Source organism: Eleutherodactylus coqui, chromosome 5 (assembly GCF_035609145.1).
Source record: "Eleutherodactylus coqui strain aEleCoq1 chromosome 5, aEleCoq1.hap1, whole genome shotgun sequence".
Classification (NCBI taxonomy): domain Eukaryota; kingdom Metazoa; phylum Chordata; class Amphibia; order Anura; family Eleutherodactylidae; genus Eleutherodactylus; species Eleutherodactylus coqui.
In genome coordinates this window covers 528,132-549,118 of record NC_089841.1, presented here as the reverse complement: position 1 = coordinate 549,118, position 20,987 = coordinate 528,132, and the positions used below count along the sequence as shown (strand labels likewise).

Here is a 20,987-nt window from a genome sequence, read left to right as displayed (position 1 = left end):
CATCCCTTCTGTATAGTATACGGCTTATAGTGTCCTATATACAGATCCCCCCCATCTCCTCTGTATAGTATACGGCTTATAGTGTCCTATATACAGATCCCTCCATCTCCTCTGTACAGTATACGGCTTATAGTGTCCTATATACAGATCCCTCCATCTCCTCTGTATAGTATACGGCTTATAGTGTCCTATATACAGATCCCCCCCATCTCCTCTGTATAGTAAATGGCTTATAGTGTCCTATATACAGATCCCCCCCATCTCCTCTGTATAGTATACGGCTTATAGTGTCCTATATACAGATTCCTCCATCTCCTCTGTATAGTATACGGCTTATAGTGTCCTATATACAGATCCCCCCCATCTCCTCTGTATAGTATACGGCTTATAGTGTCCTATATACAGATCCCTCCATCTCCTCTGTATAGTATATGGCTTATAGTGTCCTATATACAGATCCCTCCATCTCCCCTGTATAGTATACGGCTTATAGTGTCCTATATACAGATCCCCCCATCTCCTCTGTATAGTATACAGCTTATAGTGTCCTATATACAGATCCCACCATCTCCCCTGTATAGTATATGGCTTATAGTGTCCTATATACAGATCCCTCCATCTCCCCTGTATAGTATACGGCTTATAGTGTCCTATATACAGATCCCTCCATCTCCTCTGTATAGTATATAGCTTATAGTGTCCTATATACAGATCCCCCCATCTCCTCTGTATAGTATATGGCTTATAGTGTCCTATATACAGATCCCCCCATCTCCTCTGTATAGTATACGGCTTATAGTGTCCTATATACAGATCCCTCCATCTCCTCTGTATAGTATATGGCTTATAGTGTCCTATATACAGATCCCCCCATCTCCCCTGTATAGTATACGGCTTATAGTGTCCTATATACAGATCCCTCCATCTCCTCTGTATAGTATATGGCTTATAGTGTCCTATATACAGATCCCTCCATCTCCTCTGTATAGTATATAGCTTATAGTGTCCTATATACAGATCCCCCCATCTCCTCTGTATAGTATACGGCTTATAGTGTCCTATATACAGATCCCTCCATCTCCTCTGTATAGTATACGGCTTATAGTGTCCTATATACAGATCCCTCCATCTCCCCTGTATAGTATACGGCTTATAGTGTCCTATATACAGATCCCTCCATCTCCCCTGTATAGTATATGGCTTATAGTGTCCTATATACAGATCCCTCCATCTACTCTGTATAGTATACGGCTTATAGTGTCCTATATACAGATCCCCCCATCTCCTCTGTATAGTATATGGCTTATAGTGTCCTATATACAGATCCCCCCATCTCCTCTGTATAGTATATGGCTTATAGTGTCCTATATACAGATCCCCCCATCTACTCTGTATAGTATACGGCTTATAGTGTCCTATATACAGATCCCCCCCATCTCCTCTGTATAGTATACGGCTTATAGTGTCCTATATACAGATCCCTCCATCTCCTCTGTATAGTATATGGCTTATAGTGTCCTATATACAGATCCCCCCATCTCCCCTGTATAGTATACGGCTTATAGTGTCCTATATACAGATCCCTCCATCTCCTCTGTATAGTATATGGCTTATAGTGTCCTATATACAGATCCCCCCATCTCCCCTGTATAGTATACGGCTTATAGTGTCCTATATACAGATCCCCCCATCTACTCTGTACAGTATATGGCTTATAGTGTCCTATATACAGATCCCCCCATCTCCCCTGTATAGTATACGGCTTATAGTGTCCTATATACAGATCCCTCCATCTCCTCTGTATAGTATATGGCTTATAGTGTCCTATATACAGATCCCCCCATCTCCTCTGTATAGTATATGGCTTATAGTGTCCTATATACAGATCCCCCCATCTACTCTGTACAGTATACGGCTTATAGTGTCCTATATACAGATCCCCCCATCTCCTCTGTATAGTATATGGCTTATAGTGTCCTATATACAGATCCCCCCCATCTCCTCTGTATAGTATATGGCTTATAGTGTCCTATATACAGATCCCTCCATCTCCTCTGTATAGTATACAGCTTATAGTGTCCTATATACAGATCCCCCCATCTCCCCTGTATAGTATACGGCTTATAGTGTCCTATATACAGATCCCCCCATCTCCTCTGTATAGTATATGGCTTATAGTGTCCTATATACAGATCCCCCCCATCTCCTCTGTATAGTATATGGCTTATAGTGTCCTATATACAGATCCCTCCATCTCCTCTGTATAGTATACAGCTTATAGTGTCCTATATACAGATCCCTCCATCTCCTCTGTATAGTATACGGCTTATAGTGTCCTATATACAGATCCCCCCATCTCCTCTGTATAGTATATGGCTTATAGTGTCCTATATACAGATCCCCCCCATCTCCTCTGTATAGTATATGGCTTATAGTGTCCTATATACAGATCCCTCCATCTCCTCTGTATAGTATACGGCTTATAGTGTCCTATATACAGATCCCTCCATCTCCTCTGTATAGTATACAGCTTATAGTGTCCTATATACAGATCCCTCCATCTCCTCTGTATAGTATACGGCTTATAGTGTCCTATATACAGATCCCCCCATCTCCTCTGTATAGTATACGGCTTATAGTGTCCTATATACAGATCCCTCCATCTCCTCTGTATAGTATACAGCTTATAGTGTCCTATATACAGATCCCTCCATCTCCTCTGTATAGTATACGGCTTATAGTGTCCTATATACAGATCCCCCCATCTCCTCTGTATAGTATATGGCTTATAGTGTCCTATATACAGATCCCTCCATCTCCTCTGTATAGTATACGGCTTATAGTGTCCTATATACAGATCCCTCCATCTCCTCTGTATAGTATATGGCTTATAGTGTCCTATATACAGATCCCTCCATCTCCTCTGTATAGTATACAGCTTATAGTGTCCTAAATACAGATCCCTCCATCTCCTCTGTATAGTATACAGCTTATAGTGTCCTATATACAGATCCCTCCATCTCCTCTGTATAGTATACGGCTTATAGTGTCCTATATACAGATCCCTCCATCTCCTCTGTATAGTATACGGCTTATAGTGTCCTATATACAGATCCCTCCATCTCCTCTGTATAGTATATGGCTTATAGTGTCCTATATACAGATCCCTCCATCTCCTCTGTATAGTATACGGCTTATAGTGTCCTATATACAGATCCCCCCATCTCCTCTGTATAGTATACGGCTTATAGTGTCCTATATACAGATCCCCCCATCTCCCCTGTATAGTATACGGCTTATAGTGTCCTATATACAGATCCCTCCATCTCCTCTGTATAGTATATGGCTTATAGTGTCCTATATACAGATCCCTCCATCTCCTCTGTATAGTATACGGCTTATAGTGTCCTATATACAGATCCCACCATCTCCTCTGTATAGTATACGGCTTATAGTGTCCTATATACAGATCCCCCCATCTCCCCTGTATAGTATACGGCTTATAGTGTCCTATATACAGATCCCTCCATCTCCCCTGTATAGTATACGGCTTATAGTGTCCTATATACAGATCCCCCCATCTCCCCTGTATAGTATACGGCTTATAGTGTCCTATATACAGATCCCTCCATCTCCTCTGTATAGTATATGGCTTATAGTGTCCTATATACAGATCCCCCCATCTCCTCTGTATAGTATACAGCTTATAGTGTCCTATATACAGATCCCTCCATCTCCCCTGTATAGTATATGGCTTATAGTGTCCTATATACAGATCCCTCCATCTCCTCTGTATAGTATATGGCTTATAGTGTCCTATATACAGATCCCCCCCATCTCCTCTGTATAGTATACAGCTTATATTGTCCTATATACAGATCCCCCCCATCTCCTCTGTATAGTATATGGCTTATAGTGTCCTATATACAGATCCCCCCATCTCCTCTGTATAGTATACGGCTTATAGTGTCCTATATACAGATCCCCCCCATCTCCTCTGTATAGTATACTGCTTATAGAGTCCTATATACAGATCCCTCCATCTCCTCTGTATAGTATACGGCTTATAGTGTCCTATATACAGATCCCCCCATCTCCTCTGTATAGTATATAGTTTATAGTGTCCTATATACAGATCCCCCCATCTCCTCTGTATAGTATACGGCTTATAGTGTCCTATATACAGATCCCCCCATCTCCCCTGTATAGTATACGGCTTATAGTGTCCTATATACAGATCCCTCCATCTCCTCTGTATAGTATACGGCTTATAGTGTCCTATATACAGATCCCTCCATCTCCTCTGTATAGTGTACGGCTTATAGTGTCCTATATACAGATCCCCCCATCTCCTCTGTATAGTATATGGCTTATAGTGTCCTATATACAGATCCCCCCATCTCCTCTGTATAGTATACGGCTTATAGTGTCCTATATACAGATCCCCCCATCTCCCCTGTATAGTATACGGCTTATAGTGTCCTATATACAGATCCCTCCATCTCCTCTGTATAGTATACGGCTTATAGTGTCCTATATACAGATCCCTCCATCTCCTCTGTATAGTGTACAGCTTATAGTGTCCTATATACAGATCCCCCCATCTCCTCTGTATAGTATATGGCTTATAGTGTCCTATATACAGATCCCTCCATCTCCTCTGTATAGTATATGGCTTATAGTGTCCTATATACAGATCCCTCCATCTCCCCTGTATAGTATATGGCTTATAGTGTCCTATATACAGACACCCCCATCTCCCCTGTATAGTATACGGCTTATAGTGTCCTATATACAGATCCCTCCATCTCCTCTGTATAGTATACGGCTTATAGTGTCCTATATACAGATCCCTCCATCTCCTCTGTATAGTATACGGCTTATAGTGTCCTATATACAGATCCCCCCCATCTCCTCTGTATAGTATACGGCTTATAGTGTCCTATATACAGATCCCTCCATCTCCTCTGTATAGTATATAGCTTATAGTGTCCTATATACAGATCCCTCCATCTCCTCTGTATAGTATACAGCTTATAGTGTCCTATATACAGATCCCTCCATCTCCTCTGTATAGTATACGGCTTATAGTGTCCTATATACAGATCCCTCCATCTCCTCTGTATAGTATACGGCTTATAGTGTCCTATATACAGATCCCCCCATCTCCTCTGTATAGTATATGGCTTATAGTGTCCTATATACAGATCCCTCCATCTCATCTGTATAGTATATGGCTTATAGTGTCCTATATACAGATCCCCCCATCTCCTCTGTATAGTATATGGCTTATAGTGTCCTATATACAGATCCCTCCATCTCCCCTGTATAGTATATGGCTTATAGTGTCCTATATACAGATCCCTCCATCTCCTCTGTATAGTATACGGCTTATAGTGTCCTATATACAGATCCCCCCATCTCCTCTGTATAGTATATGGCTTATAGTGTCCTATATACAGATCCCTCCATCTCCTCTGTATAGTATATGGCTTATAGTGTCCTATATACAGATCCCTCCATCTCCTCTGTATAGTATACGGCTTATAGTGTCCTATATACAGATCCCCCCATCTCCTCTGTATAGTATATGGCTTATAGTGTCCTATATACAGATCCCTCCATCTCCTCTGTATAGTATATGGCTTATAGTGTCCTATATACAGATCCCTCCATCTCCTCTGTATAGTATACGGCTTATAGTGTCCTATATACAGATCCCCCCATCTCCTCTGTATAGTATATGGCTTATAGTGTCCTATATACAGATCCCCCCATCTCCTCTGTATAGTATATGGCTTATAGTGTCCTATATACAGATCCCTCCATCTCCCCTGTATAGTATACGGCTTATAGTGTCCTATATACAGATCCCCCATCTCCTCTGTATAGTATACGGCTTATAGTGTCCTATATACAGATCCCCCATCTCCTCTGTATAGTATACGGCTTATAGTGTCCTATATACAGATCCCTCCATCTCCTCTGTATAGTATATGGCTTATAGTGTCCTATATACAGATCCCCCCATCTCCTCTGTATAGTATATGGCTTATAGTGTCCTATATACAGATCCCCCCATCTCCTCTGTATAGTATACGGCTTATAGTGTCCTATATACAGATCCCCCCATCTCCCCTGTATAGTATACGGCTTATAGTGTCCTATATACAGATCCCCCATCTCCTCTGTATAGTATACGGCTTATAGTGTCCTATATACAGATCCCTCCATCTCCTCTGTATAGTATATGGCTTATAGTGTCCTATATACAGATCCCCCCATCTCCTCTGTATAGTATACGGCTTATAGTGTCCTATATACAGATCCCTCCATCTCCTCTGTATAGTATACGGCTTATAGAGTCCTATATACAGATCCCTCCATCTCCTCTGTATAGTATACGGCTTATAGTGTCCTATATACAGATCCCTCCATCTCCCCTGTATAGTATACGGCTTATAGTGTCCTATATACAGATCCCACCATCTCCTCTGTATAGTATACGGCTTATAGTGTCCTATATACAGATCCCTCCATCTCCTCTGTATAGTATATGGCTTATAGTGTCCTATATACAGATCCCTCCATCTCCTCTGTATAGTATATACCTTATAGTGTCCTATATACAGATCCCTCCATCTCCTCTGTATAGTATACGGCTTATAGTGTCCTATATACAGATCCCTCCATCTCCTCTGTATAGTATACAGCTTATAGTGTCCTATATACAGATCCCCCCATCTCCCCTGTATAGTATATGGCTTATAGTGTCCTATATACAGATCCCTCTATCTCCTCTGTATAGTATACGGCTTATAGTGTCCTATATACAGATCCCCCCATCTCCTCTGTATAGTATACGGCTTATAGTGTCCTATATACAGATCCCTCCATCTCCTCTGTATAGTATACGGCTTATAGTGTCCTATATACAGATCCCTCCATCTCCTCTGTATAGTATATGGCTTATAGTGTCCTATATACAGATCCCTCCATCTCCCCTGTATAGTATATGGCTTATAGTGTCCTATATACAGATCCCCCCCATCTCCCCTGTATAGTATATGGCTTATAGTGTCCTATATACAGATCCCTCCATCTCCCCTGTATAGTATATGGCTTATAGTGTCCTATATACAGATCCCCCCCATCTCCCCTGTATAGTATACGGCTTATAGTGTCCTATATACAGATCCCCCCATCTCCTCTGTATAGTATATGGCTTATAGTGTCCTATATACAGATCCCCCCATCTCCTCTGTATAGTATATGGCTTATAGTGTCCTATATACAGATCCCTCCATCTCCTCTGTATAGTGTACAGCTTATAGTGTCCTATATACAGATCCCTCCATCTCCTCTGTATAGTATATGGCTTATAGTGTCCTATATACAGACCCCCCCATCTCCTCTGTATAGTATACGGCTTATAGTGTCCTATATACAGATCCCTCCATCTCCTCTGTATAGTATACGGCTTATAGTGTCCTATATACAGATCCCTCCATCTCCTCTGTATAGTATACGGCTTATAGTGTCCTATATACAGATCCCTCCATCTCCTCTGTATAGTATCCGGCTTATAGTGTCCTATATACAGATCCCTCCATCTCCTCTGTATAGTGTACAGCTTATAGTGTCCTATATACAGATCCCTCCATCTCCTCTGTATAGTATATGGCTTATAGTGTCCTATATACAGACCCCCCCATCTCCTCTGTATAGTATACGGCTTATAGTGTCCTATATACAGATCCCCCCATCTCCTCTGTATAGTATATGGCTTATAGTGTCCTATATACAGATCCCTCCATCTCCTCTGTATAGTATATGGCTTATAGTGTCCTATATACAGATCCCTCCATCTCCTCTGTATAGTATACGGCTTATAGTGTCCAATATACAGATCCCCCCATCTCCTCTGTATAGTATATGGCTTATAGTGTCCTATATACAGATCCCCCCATCTCCTCTGTATAGTATATGGCTTATAGTGTCCTATATACAGATCCCCCCATCTCCTCTGTATAGTATACGGCTTATAGTGTCCTATATACAGATCCCCCATCTCCTCTGTATAGTATACGGCTTATAGTGTCCTATATACAGATCCCTCCATCTCCTCTGTATAGTATACGGCTTATAGTGTCCTATATACAGATCCCTCCATCTCCTCTGTATAGTATACGGCTTATAGAGTCCTATATACAGATCCCTCCATCTCCTCTGTATAGTATACGGCTTATAGTGTCCTATATACAGATCCCTCCATCTCCCCTGTATAGTATACGGCTTATAGTGTCCTATATACAGATCCCTCCATCTCCTCTGTATAGTATATAGCTTATAGTGTCCTATATACAGACCCCCCCCATCTCCTCTGTATAGTATACGGCTTATAATGTCCTATATACAGATCCCTCCATCTCCTCTGTATAGTATACGGCTTATAGTGTCCTATATACAGATCCCCCCATCTCCTCTGTATAGTATACGGCTTATAGTGTCCTATATACAGATCCCCCCATCTCCCCTGTATAGTATACGGCTTATAGTGTCCTATATACAGATCCCCCCCATCTCCTCTGTATAGTATATGGCTTATAGTGTCCTATATACAGATCCCACCATCTCCTCTGTATAGTATACGGCTTATAGTGTCCTATATACAGATCCCTCCATCTCCCCTGTATAGTATACGGCTTATAGTGTCCTATATACAGATCCCCCCCATCTCCTCTGTATAGTATACGGCTTATAGTGTCCTATATACAGATCCCACCATCTCCTCTGTATAGTATACGGCTTATAGTGTCCTATATACAGATCCCTCCATCTCCCCTGTATAGTATATGGCTTATAGTGTCCTATATACAGATCCCTCCATCTCCTCTGTATAGTATACGGCTTATAGTGTCCTATATACAGATCCCTCCATCTCCCCTGTATAGTATACGGCTTATAGTGTCCTATATACAGATCCCCCCCATCTCCTCTGTATAGTATATGGCTTATAGTGTCCTATATACAGATCCCCCCATCTCCTCTGTATAGTATATGGCTCATAGTGTCCTATATACAGATCCCTCCATCTCCCCTGTATAGTATACAGCTTATAGTGTCCTATATACAGATCCCCCCATCTCCCCTGTATAGTATATGGCTTATAGTGTCCTATATACAGATCCCCCCATCTCCCCTGTATAGTATACAGCTTATAGTGTCCTATATACAGATCCCTCCATCTCCTCTGTATAGTATACGGCTTATAGTGTCCTATATACAGATCCCTCCATCTCCCCTGTATAGTATACAGCTTATAGTGTCCTATATACAGATCCCCCCATCTCCCCTGTATAGTATATGGCTTACAGTGTCCTATATACAGATCCCTCCATCTCCCCTGTATAGTATATGGCTTATAGTGTCCTATATACAGATCCCCCCATCTCCCCTGTATAGTATACAGCTTATAGTGTCCTATATACAGATCCCTCCATCTCCTCTGTATAGTATACGGCTTATAGTGTCCTATATACAGATCCCTCCATCTCCCCTGTATAGTATACAGCTTATAGTGTCCTATATACAGATCCCCCCATCTCCCCTGTATAGTATATGGCTTATAGTGTCCTATATACAGATCCCTCCATCTCCTCTGTATAGTATACGGCTTATAGTGTCCTATATACAGATCCCCCCATCTCCTCTGTATAGTATACGGCTTATAGTGTCCTATATACAGATCCCTCCATCTCCTCTGTATAGTATACGGCTTATAGTGTCCTATATACAGATCCCTCCATCTCCCCTGTATAGTATATGGCTTATAGTGTCCTATATACAGATCCCCCCATCTCCTCTGTATAGTATACGGCTTATAGTGTCCTATATACAGATCCCCCCATCTCCCCTGTATAGTATACAGCTTATAGTGTCCTATATACAGATCCCCCCATCTCCTCTGTATAGTATATGGCTTATAGTGTCCTATATACAGATCCCCCCATCTCCTCTGTATAGTATATGGCTTATAGTGTCCTATATACAGATCCCCCCATCTCCTCTGTATAGTATACGGCTTATAATGTCCTATATACAGATCCCTCCATCTCCTCTGTATAGTATACGGCTTATAGTGTCCTATATACAGATCCCCCCATCTCCTCTGTATAGTATACGGCTTATAGTGTCCTATATACAGATCCCCCCATCTCCCCTGTATAGTATACGGCTTATAGTGTCCTATATACAGATCCCCCCCATCTCCTCTGTATAGTATATGGCTTATAGTGTCCTATATACAGATCCCACCATCTCCTCTGTATAGTATACGGCTTATAGTGTCCTATATACAGATCCCTCCATCTCCCCTGTATAGTATACGGCTTATAGTGTCCTATATACAGATCCCCCCCATCTCCTCTGTATAGTATACGGCTTATAGTGTCCTATATACAGATCCCACCATCTCCTCTGTATAGTATACGGCTTATAGTGTCCTATATACAGATCCCTCCATCTCCCCTGTATAGTATATGGCTTATAGTGTCCTATATACAGATCCCTCCATCTCCTCTGTATAGTATACGGCTTATAGTGTCCTATATACAGATCCCTCCATCTCCCCTGTATAGTATACGGCTTATAGTGTCCTATATACAGATCCCCCCCATCTCCTCTGTATAGTATATGGCTTATAGTGTCCTATATACAGATCCCCCCATCTCCTCTGTATAGTATATGGCTCATAGTGTCCTATATACAGATCCCTCCATCTCCCCTGTATAGTATACAGCTTATAGTGTCCTATATACAGATCCCCCCATCTCCCCTGTATAGTATATGGCTTATAGTGTCCTATATACAGATCCCCCCATCTCCCCTGTATAGTATACAGCTTATAGTGTCCTATATACAGATCCCTCCATCTCCTCTGTATAGTATACGGCTTATAGTGTCCTATATACAGATCCCTCCATCTCCCCTGTATAGTATACAGCTTATAGTGTCCTATATACAGATCCCCCCATCTCCCCTGTATAGTATATGGCTTACAGTGTCCTATATACAGATCCCTCCATCTCCCCTGTATAGTATATGGCTTATAGTGTCCTATATACAGATCCCCCCATCTCCCCTGTATAGTATACAGCTTATAGTGTCCTATATACAGATCCCTCCATCTCCTCTGTATAGTATACGGCTTATAGTGTCCTATATACAGATCCCTCCATCTCCCCTGTATAGTATACAGCTTATAGTGTCCTATATACAGATCCCCCCATCTCCCCTGTATAGTATATGGCTTATAGTGTCCTATATACAGATCCCTCCATCTCCTCTGTATAGTATACGGCTTATAGTGTCCTATATACAGATCCCCCCATCTCCTCTGTATAGTATACGGCTTATAGTGTCCTATATACAGATCCCTCCATCTCCTCTGTATAGTATACGGCTTATAGTGTCCTATATACAGATCCCTCCATCTCCCCTGTATAGTATATGGCTTATAGTGTCCTATATACAGATCCCCCCATCTCCTCTGTATAGTATACGGCTTATAGTGTCCTATATACAGATCCCCCCATCTCCTCTGTATAGTATACGGCTTATAGTGTCCTATATACAGATCCCCCCATCTCCTCTGTATAGTATACGGCTTATAGTGTCCTATATACAGATCCCTCCATCTCCTCTGTATAGTATATGGCTTATAGTGTCCTATATACAGATCCCTCCATCTCCTCTGTATAGTATATGGCTTATAGTGTCCTATATACAGATCCCCCCATCTCCTCTGTATAGTATATGGCTTATAGTGTCCTATATACAGATCCCTCCATCTCCCCTGTATAGTATATGGCTTATAGTGTCCTATATACAGATCCCCCCATCTCCCCTGTATAGTATATTGCTTATAGTGTCCTATATACAGATCCCCCCATCTCCTCTGTATAGTATACGGCTTATAGTGTCCTATATACAGATCCCTCCATCTCCTCTGTATAGTATATGGCTTATAGTGTCCTATATACAGATCCCTCCATCTCGTCTGTATAGTATACGGCTTATAGTGTCCTATATACAGATCCCCCCATCTCCTCTGTATAGTATACGGCTTATAGTGTCCTATATACAGATCCCCCATCTCCTCTGTATAGTATATTGCTTATAGTGTCCTATATACAGATCCCCCCATCTCCTCTGTATAGTATACGGCTTATAGTGTCCTATATACAGATCCCCCATCTCCTCTGTATAGTATACGGTTTATAGTGTCCTATATACAGATCCCTCCATCTCCTCTGTATAGTATACGGCTTATAGTGTCCTATATACAGATCCCTCCATCTCCCCTGTATAGTATACGGCTTATAGTGTCCTATATACAGATCCCTCCATCTCCTCTGTATAGTATACGGCTTATAGTGTCCTATATACAGATCCCTCCATCTCCTCTGTATAGTATATGGCTTATAGTGTCCTATATACAGATCCCTCCATCTCCCCTGTATAGTATACGGCTTATAGTGTCCTATATACAGATCCCTCCATCTCCTCTGTATAGTATATGGCTTATAGTGTCCTATATACAGATCCCCCCATCTCCTCTGTATAGTATATGGCTTATAGTGTCCTATATACAGATCCCCCCATCTCCTCTGTATAGTATACGGCTTATAGTGTCCTATATACAGATCCCTCCATCTCCTCTGTATAGTATACGGCTTATAGAGTCCTATATACAGATCCCTCCATCTCCTCTGTATAGTATACGGCTTATAGTGTCCTATATACAGATCCCTCCATCTCCCCTGTATAGTATACGGCTTATAGTGTCCTATATACAGATCCCTCCATCTCCTCTGTATAGTATATAGCTTATAGTGTCCTATATACAGACCCCCCCCCCCATCTCCTCTGTATAGTATACGGCTTATAGTGTCCTATATACAGATCCCTCCATCTCCTCTGTATAGTATACGGCTTATAGTGTCCTATATACAGATCCCTCCATCTCCTCTGTATAGTATACGGCTTATAGTGTCCTATATACAGATCCCCCCATCTCCTCTGTATAGTATACGGCTTATAGTGTCCTATATACAGATCCCTCCATCTCCTCTGTATAGTATACGGCTTATAGTGTCCTATATACAGATCCCTCCATCTCCCCTGTATAGTATACGGCTTATAGTGTCCTATATACAGATCCCTCCATCTCCTCTGTATAGTATATAGCTTATAGTGTCCTATATACAGACCCCCCCCCCCCATCTCCTCTGTATAGTATACGGCTTATAGTGTCCTATATACAGATCCCTCCATCTCCTCTGTATAGTATACGGCTTATAGTGTCCTATATACAGATCCCCCCATCTCCTCTGTATAGTATACGGCTTATAGTGTCCTATATACAGATCCCTCCATCTCCTCTGTATAGTATACGGCTTATAGTGTCCTATATACAGATCCCCCCATCTCCTCTGTATAGTATACGGCTTATAGTGTCCTATATACAGATCCCCCCATCTCCCCTGTATAGTATACGGCTTATAGTGTCCTATATACAGATCCCTCCATCTCCTCTGTATAGTATATGGCTTATAGTGTCCTATATACAGATCCCTCCATCTCCTCTGTATAGTATACAGCTTATAGTGTCCTATATACAGATCCCTCCATCTCCTCTGTATAGTATACAGCTTATAGTGTCCTATATACAGATCCCTCCATCTCCTCTGTATAGTATATACCTTATAGTGTCCTATATACAGATCCCTCCATCTCCTCTGTATAGTATACGGCTTATAGTGTCCTATATACAGATCCCCCCATCTCCTCTGTATAGTATACGGCTTATAGTGTCCTATATACAGATCCCTCCATCTCCCCTGTATAGTATACAGCTTATAGTGTCCTATATACAGATCCCTCCATCTCCTCTGTATAGTATACGGCTTATAGTGTCCTATATACAGATCCCTCCATCTCCTCTGTATAGTATACAGCTTATAGTGTCCTATATACAGATCCCTCCATCTCCTCTGTATAGTATATACCTTATAGTGTCCTATATACAGATCCCTCCATCTCCTCTGTATAGTATACAGCTTATAGTGTCCTATATACAGATCCCTCCATCTCCTCTGTATAGTATACAGCTTATAGTGTCCTATATACAGATCCCTCCATCTCCTCTGTATAGTATATACCTTATAGTGTCCTATATACAGATCCCACCATCTCCTCTGTATAGTATACGGCTTATAGTCTCCTATATACAGATCCCTCCATCTCATCTGTATAGTATACGGCTTATAGTGTCCTATATACAGATCCCTCCATCTCCTCTGTATAGTATACGGCTTATAGTGTCCTATATACAGATCCCTCCATCTCCTCTGTATAGTATATGGCTTATAGTGTCCTATATACAGATCCCTCCATCTCCTCTGTATAGTATACGGCTTATAGTGTCCTATATACAGATCCCTCCATCTCCTCTGTATAGTATACAGCTTATAGTGTCCTATATACAGATCCCTCCATCTCCTTTGTATAGTATACGGCTTATAGTGTCCTATATACAGATCCCTCCATCTCCTCTGTATAGTATATGGCTTATAGTGTCCTATATACAGATCCCTCCATCTCCTCTGTATAGTATACGGCTTATAGAGTTCTATATACAGATCCATCCATCTCCCCTGTATAGTATACGGCTTATAGTGTCCTATATACAGATCCCCCCATCTCCTCTGTATAGTATACGGCTTATAGTGTCCTATATACAGATCCCTCCATCTCCTCTGTATAGTATATGGCTTATAGTGTCCTATATACAGATTCCTCCATCTCCCCTGTATAGTATACGGCTTATAGTGTCCTATATACAGATCCCTCCATCTCCTCTGTATAGTTTATGGCTTATAGTGTCCTATATACAGATCCCCCCATCTCCTCTGTATAGTATATGGCTTACAGTGTCCTATATACAGACCCCCCCATCTCCTCTGTATAGTATATGGCTTACAGTGTCCTATATACAGATCCCCCCATCTCCTCTGTATAGTATACGGCTTATAGTGTCCTATATACAGATCCCTCCATCTCCTCTGTATAGTATACGGCTTATAGTGTCCTATATACAGATCCCTCCATCTCCTCTGTATAGTATATGGCTTATAGTGTCCTATATACAGATCCCACCATCTCCTCTGTATAGTATACGGCTTATAGTGTCCTATATACAGATCCCTCCATCTCCCCTGTATAGTATACGGCTTATAGTGTCCTATATACAGATCCCCCCATCTCCTCTGTATAGTATATGGCTTATAGTGTCCTATATACAGATCCCCCCATCTCCTCTGTATAGTATACGGCTTATAGTGTCCTATATACAGATCCCCCCATCTCCTCTGTATAGTATACAGCTTATAGTGCCCTATATACAGATCCCTCCATCTCCTCTGTATAGTATACGGCTTATAGTGTCCTATATACAGATCCCTCCATCTCCTCTGTATAGTATACGGCTTATAGTGTCCTATATACAGATCCCACCATCTCCTCTGTATAGTATACGGCTTATAGTGTCCTATATACAGATCCCCCCATCTCCCCTGTATAGTATACGGCTTATAGTGTCCTATATACAGATCCTCCCATCTCCTCTGTATAGTATACGGCTTATAGTGCCCTATATACAGATCCCCCCATCTCCTCTGTATAGTATACAGCTTATAGTGCCCTATATACAGATCCCTCCATCTCCTCTGTATAGTATACGGCTTATAGTGTCCTATATACAGATCCCCCCATCTCCCCTGTATAGTATACGGCTTATAGTGTCCTATATACAGATCCCCCCATCTCCTCTGTATAGTATACGGCTTATAGTGCCCTATATACAGATCCCCCCATCTCCTCTGTATAGTATACAGCTTATAGTGCCCTATATACAGATCCCTCCATCTCCTCTGTATAGTATACGGCTTATAGTGTCCTATATACAGATCCCTCCATCTCCTCTGTATAGTATACGGCTTATAGTGTCCTATATACAGATCCTTCCGTCTCCCTCAGAGGTCTCTTAGGCTTTGTTGGTTCTCCCTCAGTTGGTGACCATGGATGGTGCTCCCTTCCTGGTGGTATGGTGGATGCACTGGGGTTTGTGGGCGCTCCCCTATTTCTGCCCTGTTTAGCCCCTGTGGTCTGGTACACACTGATTACACACTGAGGTGGTGGTGGTGTTGGTGGGTTGGGGGGGGGTCCACTACTTCTGTGACTTCTGAGGTTAATTGGTTGTTCCTGACCTTATTTAGTGGTGAGTACTTTTCCTCGCCCAATCCTTGCTTGTGATTTTGGTCTCCTTTCCTTCCTTTGTGACACTTAAGGTTCTCTCTGCTCCATTACAGAAAATCTAAATAAAAATCTGTTGGAATTGCAAGCCGTGAGGCAACGAAACTGGAAAAATAGCAAGGGAGGTGAATATTTTTGCCCTCTACATATGAGCAGCCACACATAAACAAGCATGTGTGTAGCCAGATGGTTGGGGGCCACAGAGAATAGTAATGGGGGCTGGATGGGGTAGTGAACCTCTGCATTAATGTGGTGGATGGAGAAGGGTGAGGTCACCTATATACTTGTAGATCTAGATAATGGCCGGATAGCGACAGGTGAAAATAAAGGACAATGACCCAAAGGAGTAGATCTCATGACATTAACTACAATATCTATGTTCTCTATATGTCCATCATGTCGGTCATTAAATTTGTCACCTGATGGGCCTTCATCTTGTGTTCTCTATTACAGGGCAAGGGGAAGATGAGGACCTTCTGGTTGCTTGGAGAAATTACAGATGATGATGTTATCTGAGGCTCTTGTGTCCCTCATCAGCTCCACATTTGGCCAGCCATGTCTTGAGCTGCTCAGTAGACTCATCTGGGTAAGGTGGTTATCCACTAGCCTTCCCTGAGCACACTGAATATGGAGGCCTCCTTGGCTGGAGGAGCAGACGCCTAATCAGTTACTCTCTTCTCTGGGAATGAGTCATTATGCACCAGCTATATAGCCAAGAGATGACCTCTGTATTTGTCACAGGGCCGCAATACAACACAACCTGTAGCCAAACTAGCGCCTGCAAAAAGCACATCTTAGCAGGAAGGAATACAGGGTCTAGACCAGGAGGTCAACATTATGAGCACCTATAGCCTTCAGCTTACTGAAAATCACCAAGGATATCCCGAGCAAGAAATGGATCCAGAGTGTCACTCACATGTTTGTCCTTCCTTTGGAATGTTGGGACTGGACGTATCCATTCTACTTTGTGGAATCTCCAGTAGACACCACTACAAACCAAGTCCTTTTCTTGGTCCGCTATTTTATCTCTTGCTCAGATCAGGAACGAGTCCTGTAAATCCCTGGGTCAGAGACCGAGCAGTCCCGATATTTCACCCTTAGACTGGAATGGGATCCAAATAGGACAGCATTGGACTACACATCAGTAGGAGGCAAAGCTCAGCATAGCCCCACCGGATCCACTCTAGCAGGTGATTCCACATGATGATGATGAAGAAAGGAACGTAAGATGGACTGAGTGTAGTCAGTTTATAGCCTTTATCAGATCGCTGTAGTGTACAGCATGTCAATACATGGGATGAGAAACACCTCAAGTTCAGGATTGAGTAAACCAGGAGAACAAAGCACTAAGACAAGCCTCTCGCTGAACGTCTCCTACACCAGATGTGTAGTATGTAACTGTACTGAGTCCACGGCACATTCAGCCTTCAATAAAGACGAGTAGACTCTGAATCTGTCCTGGGTTGTTCTTATTGTTCCAGTGTCACACCATGCCTCATCTCCTTGTCACATACACCCGCACGCAGAGCAAAGAAACTCATGAGATGAAGGATGTTTACAACCCCAATTCCAAAAACGCTGGGCCACTGTGTAAAATGTTAGCAAAACAAGAATCTAATAATTTGTAGAACCCATCTCACCGTATTGTATTCCACGTAGGACATATCGGGGGTGGGGGATGGGCAGTTTTCCATTTTATTTATAACTTACTTAGAAATTGTGGGCAGCAATACATCTCACAAAAGTTGGGGTGGGGCTGTGTCTACCAATGTGTAGCATCCCCTCTTCTGGCAAGTGGGAAGATCCATTGCTGGAGTTTTGGGATGCTGTCCCGTTCTTGTCTGATGGAGGATTCTAGCTGCTCCACAATCCTTGGTCGTCTCCACCCCATATTTCGTTCCATAATCTGCCAAATGTTTCTTAATAGAGGAAGGTCCGGACTGCAACCGGTCGGTTCACCCCATTTCTCTTCTCCTGTGAAGCCATGCTGTTGTGATGGATGTAGTATATGGTGGAAGGTCTGGACTGCAGGCGGCCGGTTCACCCCGGACTCTTCTCCTGTGAAGCTGTTGTGATGGATGTAGTATGTGGTGGAAGGTCTGGATTGCAGGCGGCCGGTTCACCCCAGACTCTTCTCTTGTGAAGCCATGCTGTTGTGATGGATGTAGTATATGGTGGAAGGTCTGGACTGCAGGCGGTCGGTTCACCCCGGACTCTTCTCCTGTGAAGCTGTTGTGATGGATGTAGTATGTGGTGGAAAGTCTGGACTGCAGTCAGCTCGTTCACCCCGGACTCTTCTCTTGTGACTCTGTTGTGATGGATGCAGTATATTGTGGAAAGTCCGGACTGCAGGCGGCCGGTTCACCCCGGACTCTTCTCCTGTGAAGCCATGATGTTGTGATGGATGTAGTTAATGGTGGAAGGTCTGGACTGCAGGCAGCCGGTTCACCCGGACTCTTCCCCTGTGAAGCTGTAGTGATGGATGCAGTATATGGTGGAAGGTCTGTACTGCAACTGGTCGGTTCACCCCGGACTCTTTTCCTGTGAAGCTGTTGTGATGGATGTAGTATGTGGTGGAAAGTCTGGACTGCAGTCAGCCGGTTCACTCTGGTTCTCTTCTCCTGTGAAGCTGTTGTGATGGATGCAGTATATGGTGGAAAGTTTGGACTGCAGGTGGCTAGTTCACCCCGGACTCTTCTCCTGTGAAGCTGTTGTGATGGATGTAGTATATGGTGGAAGGTCTGGACTGCAGGCGGCCGGTTCACCCCATTTCTCTTCTCCTGTGAAGCCATGCTGTTGTGATGGATGCAGTATATGGTGGAAGGTTTGGACTGCAGGTGGCTAGTTCACCCCGGACTCTTCTCCTGTGAAGCTGTTGTGATGGATTTGGTATATGGTGGAAAGTCCAGAATCCAGGTGGCCGGTTCACCCCGGACTCTTCTCCTGTGAAGCCATGCTGTTGTGATGGATGTAGTATGTAGTGGAAGGTCTGGACTGCAGACGACCAGTTCACACTGGTTCTCTTCTCCTGTAAAGCTGTTGTGATGTATATAGTATATGGTGGAAGGTCTGGACTGCAGGCAGCCGGTTCACCCCGGACTCTTCTCCTGTGAAGCTGTTGTGATGGATGCAGTATATGGTGGAAGGTCTGGGCTGCAAGCGGCCGCTTCACCCCGGACTCTTCTCCTGTGAAGCTGTTGTGATGGATGCTTTATATGGTGGAAGGTCTGGACTGCAGGCGGCCGGCTCACCCCGGACTCTTCTCCTGTGAAGCTGTTGTGATGGATGCAGTATATGGTGGAAGGTCTGGGCTGCAAGCGGCCGCTTCACCCCGGACTCTTCTCCTGTGAAGCTGTTGTGATGGATGCTTTATATGGTGGAAGGTCTGGACTGCCGGCGGCCGGTTAACCCCGGACTCTTCTCCTGTGAAGCCATGCTGTTGTGATGGATGCTTTATGTGGTGGAAGGTCTGGACTGCCGGCGGTTCGTTCACCCCGGACTCTTCTCCTGTGAAACTGTTGTGATGGATGTAGTATATGGTGGAAGGTCTGGACTGCCGGCGGTTGGTTCACCCCGGACTCTTCTCCTGTGAAACTGTTGTGATGGATGTAGTATATGGTGGAAGGTCTGGACTGCCGGCGGTTGGTTCACCCCGGACTCTTCTCCTGTGAAACTGTTGTGATGGATGTAGTATATGGTGGAAGGTCTGGACTGCAGGCGGCTGGTTCACCCCGGACTCTTCTCCTGTGAAGCCATGCTGTTGTGATGGATGCTTTATGTGGTGGAAGGTCTGGACTGCCGGCGGTTGGTTCACCCCGGACTCTTCTCCTGTGAAACTGTTGTGATGGATGTAGTATATGGTGGAAGGTCTGGACTGCAGGCGGCCGGTTCACCTCAGACCCTTCTCCTGTGAAGCCATGTTGTTGTGATGGATGTAGTATGTGGTGGAAGGTCTGGGCTGCAGGCAGCCGGTTCACCCCGGAATCTTCTCCTGTGAAGCCATGCTGTTGTGATGGATGGGTTGTACATTGTACATTTAAAAGTAATTTATGATAACGAACTTAAACATACAAGAAAAACAAGAATAAAATACACTTCTGTAAGACTTTACTGGGTCCAGGTGGCTCATATCAGTCCCTGGTAACGAGAATTTTTTTATTACTAGCACATGGTTGATCATTACAAGCATGGCTGCAGTGTTAGGCTGTTCTTCACATAAGTGTATTATAGGTGCAGGTCATGCCCGTATTAAAGATGAGTGTCTTGGCCCAAAGTCACAGCATAACATGGAGCTATAAAACCTAGTTTGGGGTCAGATCTCTTTGATGTTATAACCATCCATAAAACCTTCAAAGAGATTCTGTGTTTAGAGAATCAAATGTTCATATGACTTTGTATTACTTGTGGCTGAGAAAGTTTTGCAGCCAAGGACACAACATAGAACACATGAGGGCTGTAACACTTAAAGGGGTTGTCCCGCGCCGAAACGTTTTTTTTTTTTTCAATAGGCCCTCCCGTTCGGCGCGAGACAAATCCGATGCAGGGACTTTAAAAAAAAAACGCACAGCGCTTACTTGAATTCCCGCAGTCCGGTGACTTCTTACTTACCC

At 43.2% G+C, this 20,987-nt stretch overlaps 1 protein-coding gene across 2 annotated transcripts in view; it reads left to right on the top strand.

Moving 5' to 3' along the window:
- Positions 1 to 17,829, top strand: part of NPR2 (natriuretic peptide receptor 2) — a 234,070-nt gene extending 216,241 nt beyond the window's left edge. For both annotated transcript variants that reach the window (XM_066602181.1, XM_066602180.1), the window contains exon 22: positions 16,831 to 17,829. In XM_066602181.1, the coding sequence (XP_066458278.1) occupies positions 16,831 to 16,893 (63 nt within the window). In that variant the 3' untranslated portion in view covers positions 16,894 to 17,829. The remainder of the gene's footprint in view (positions 1 to 16,830) is intronic.
- Positions 17,830 to 20,987: the final 3,158 nt, after the last annotated feature.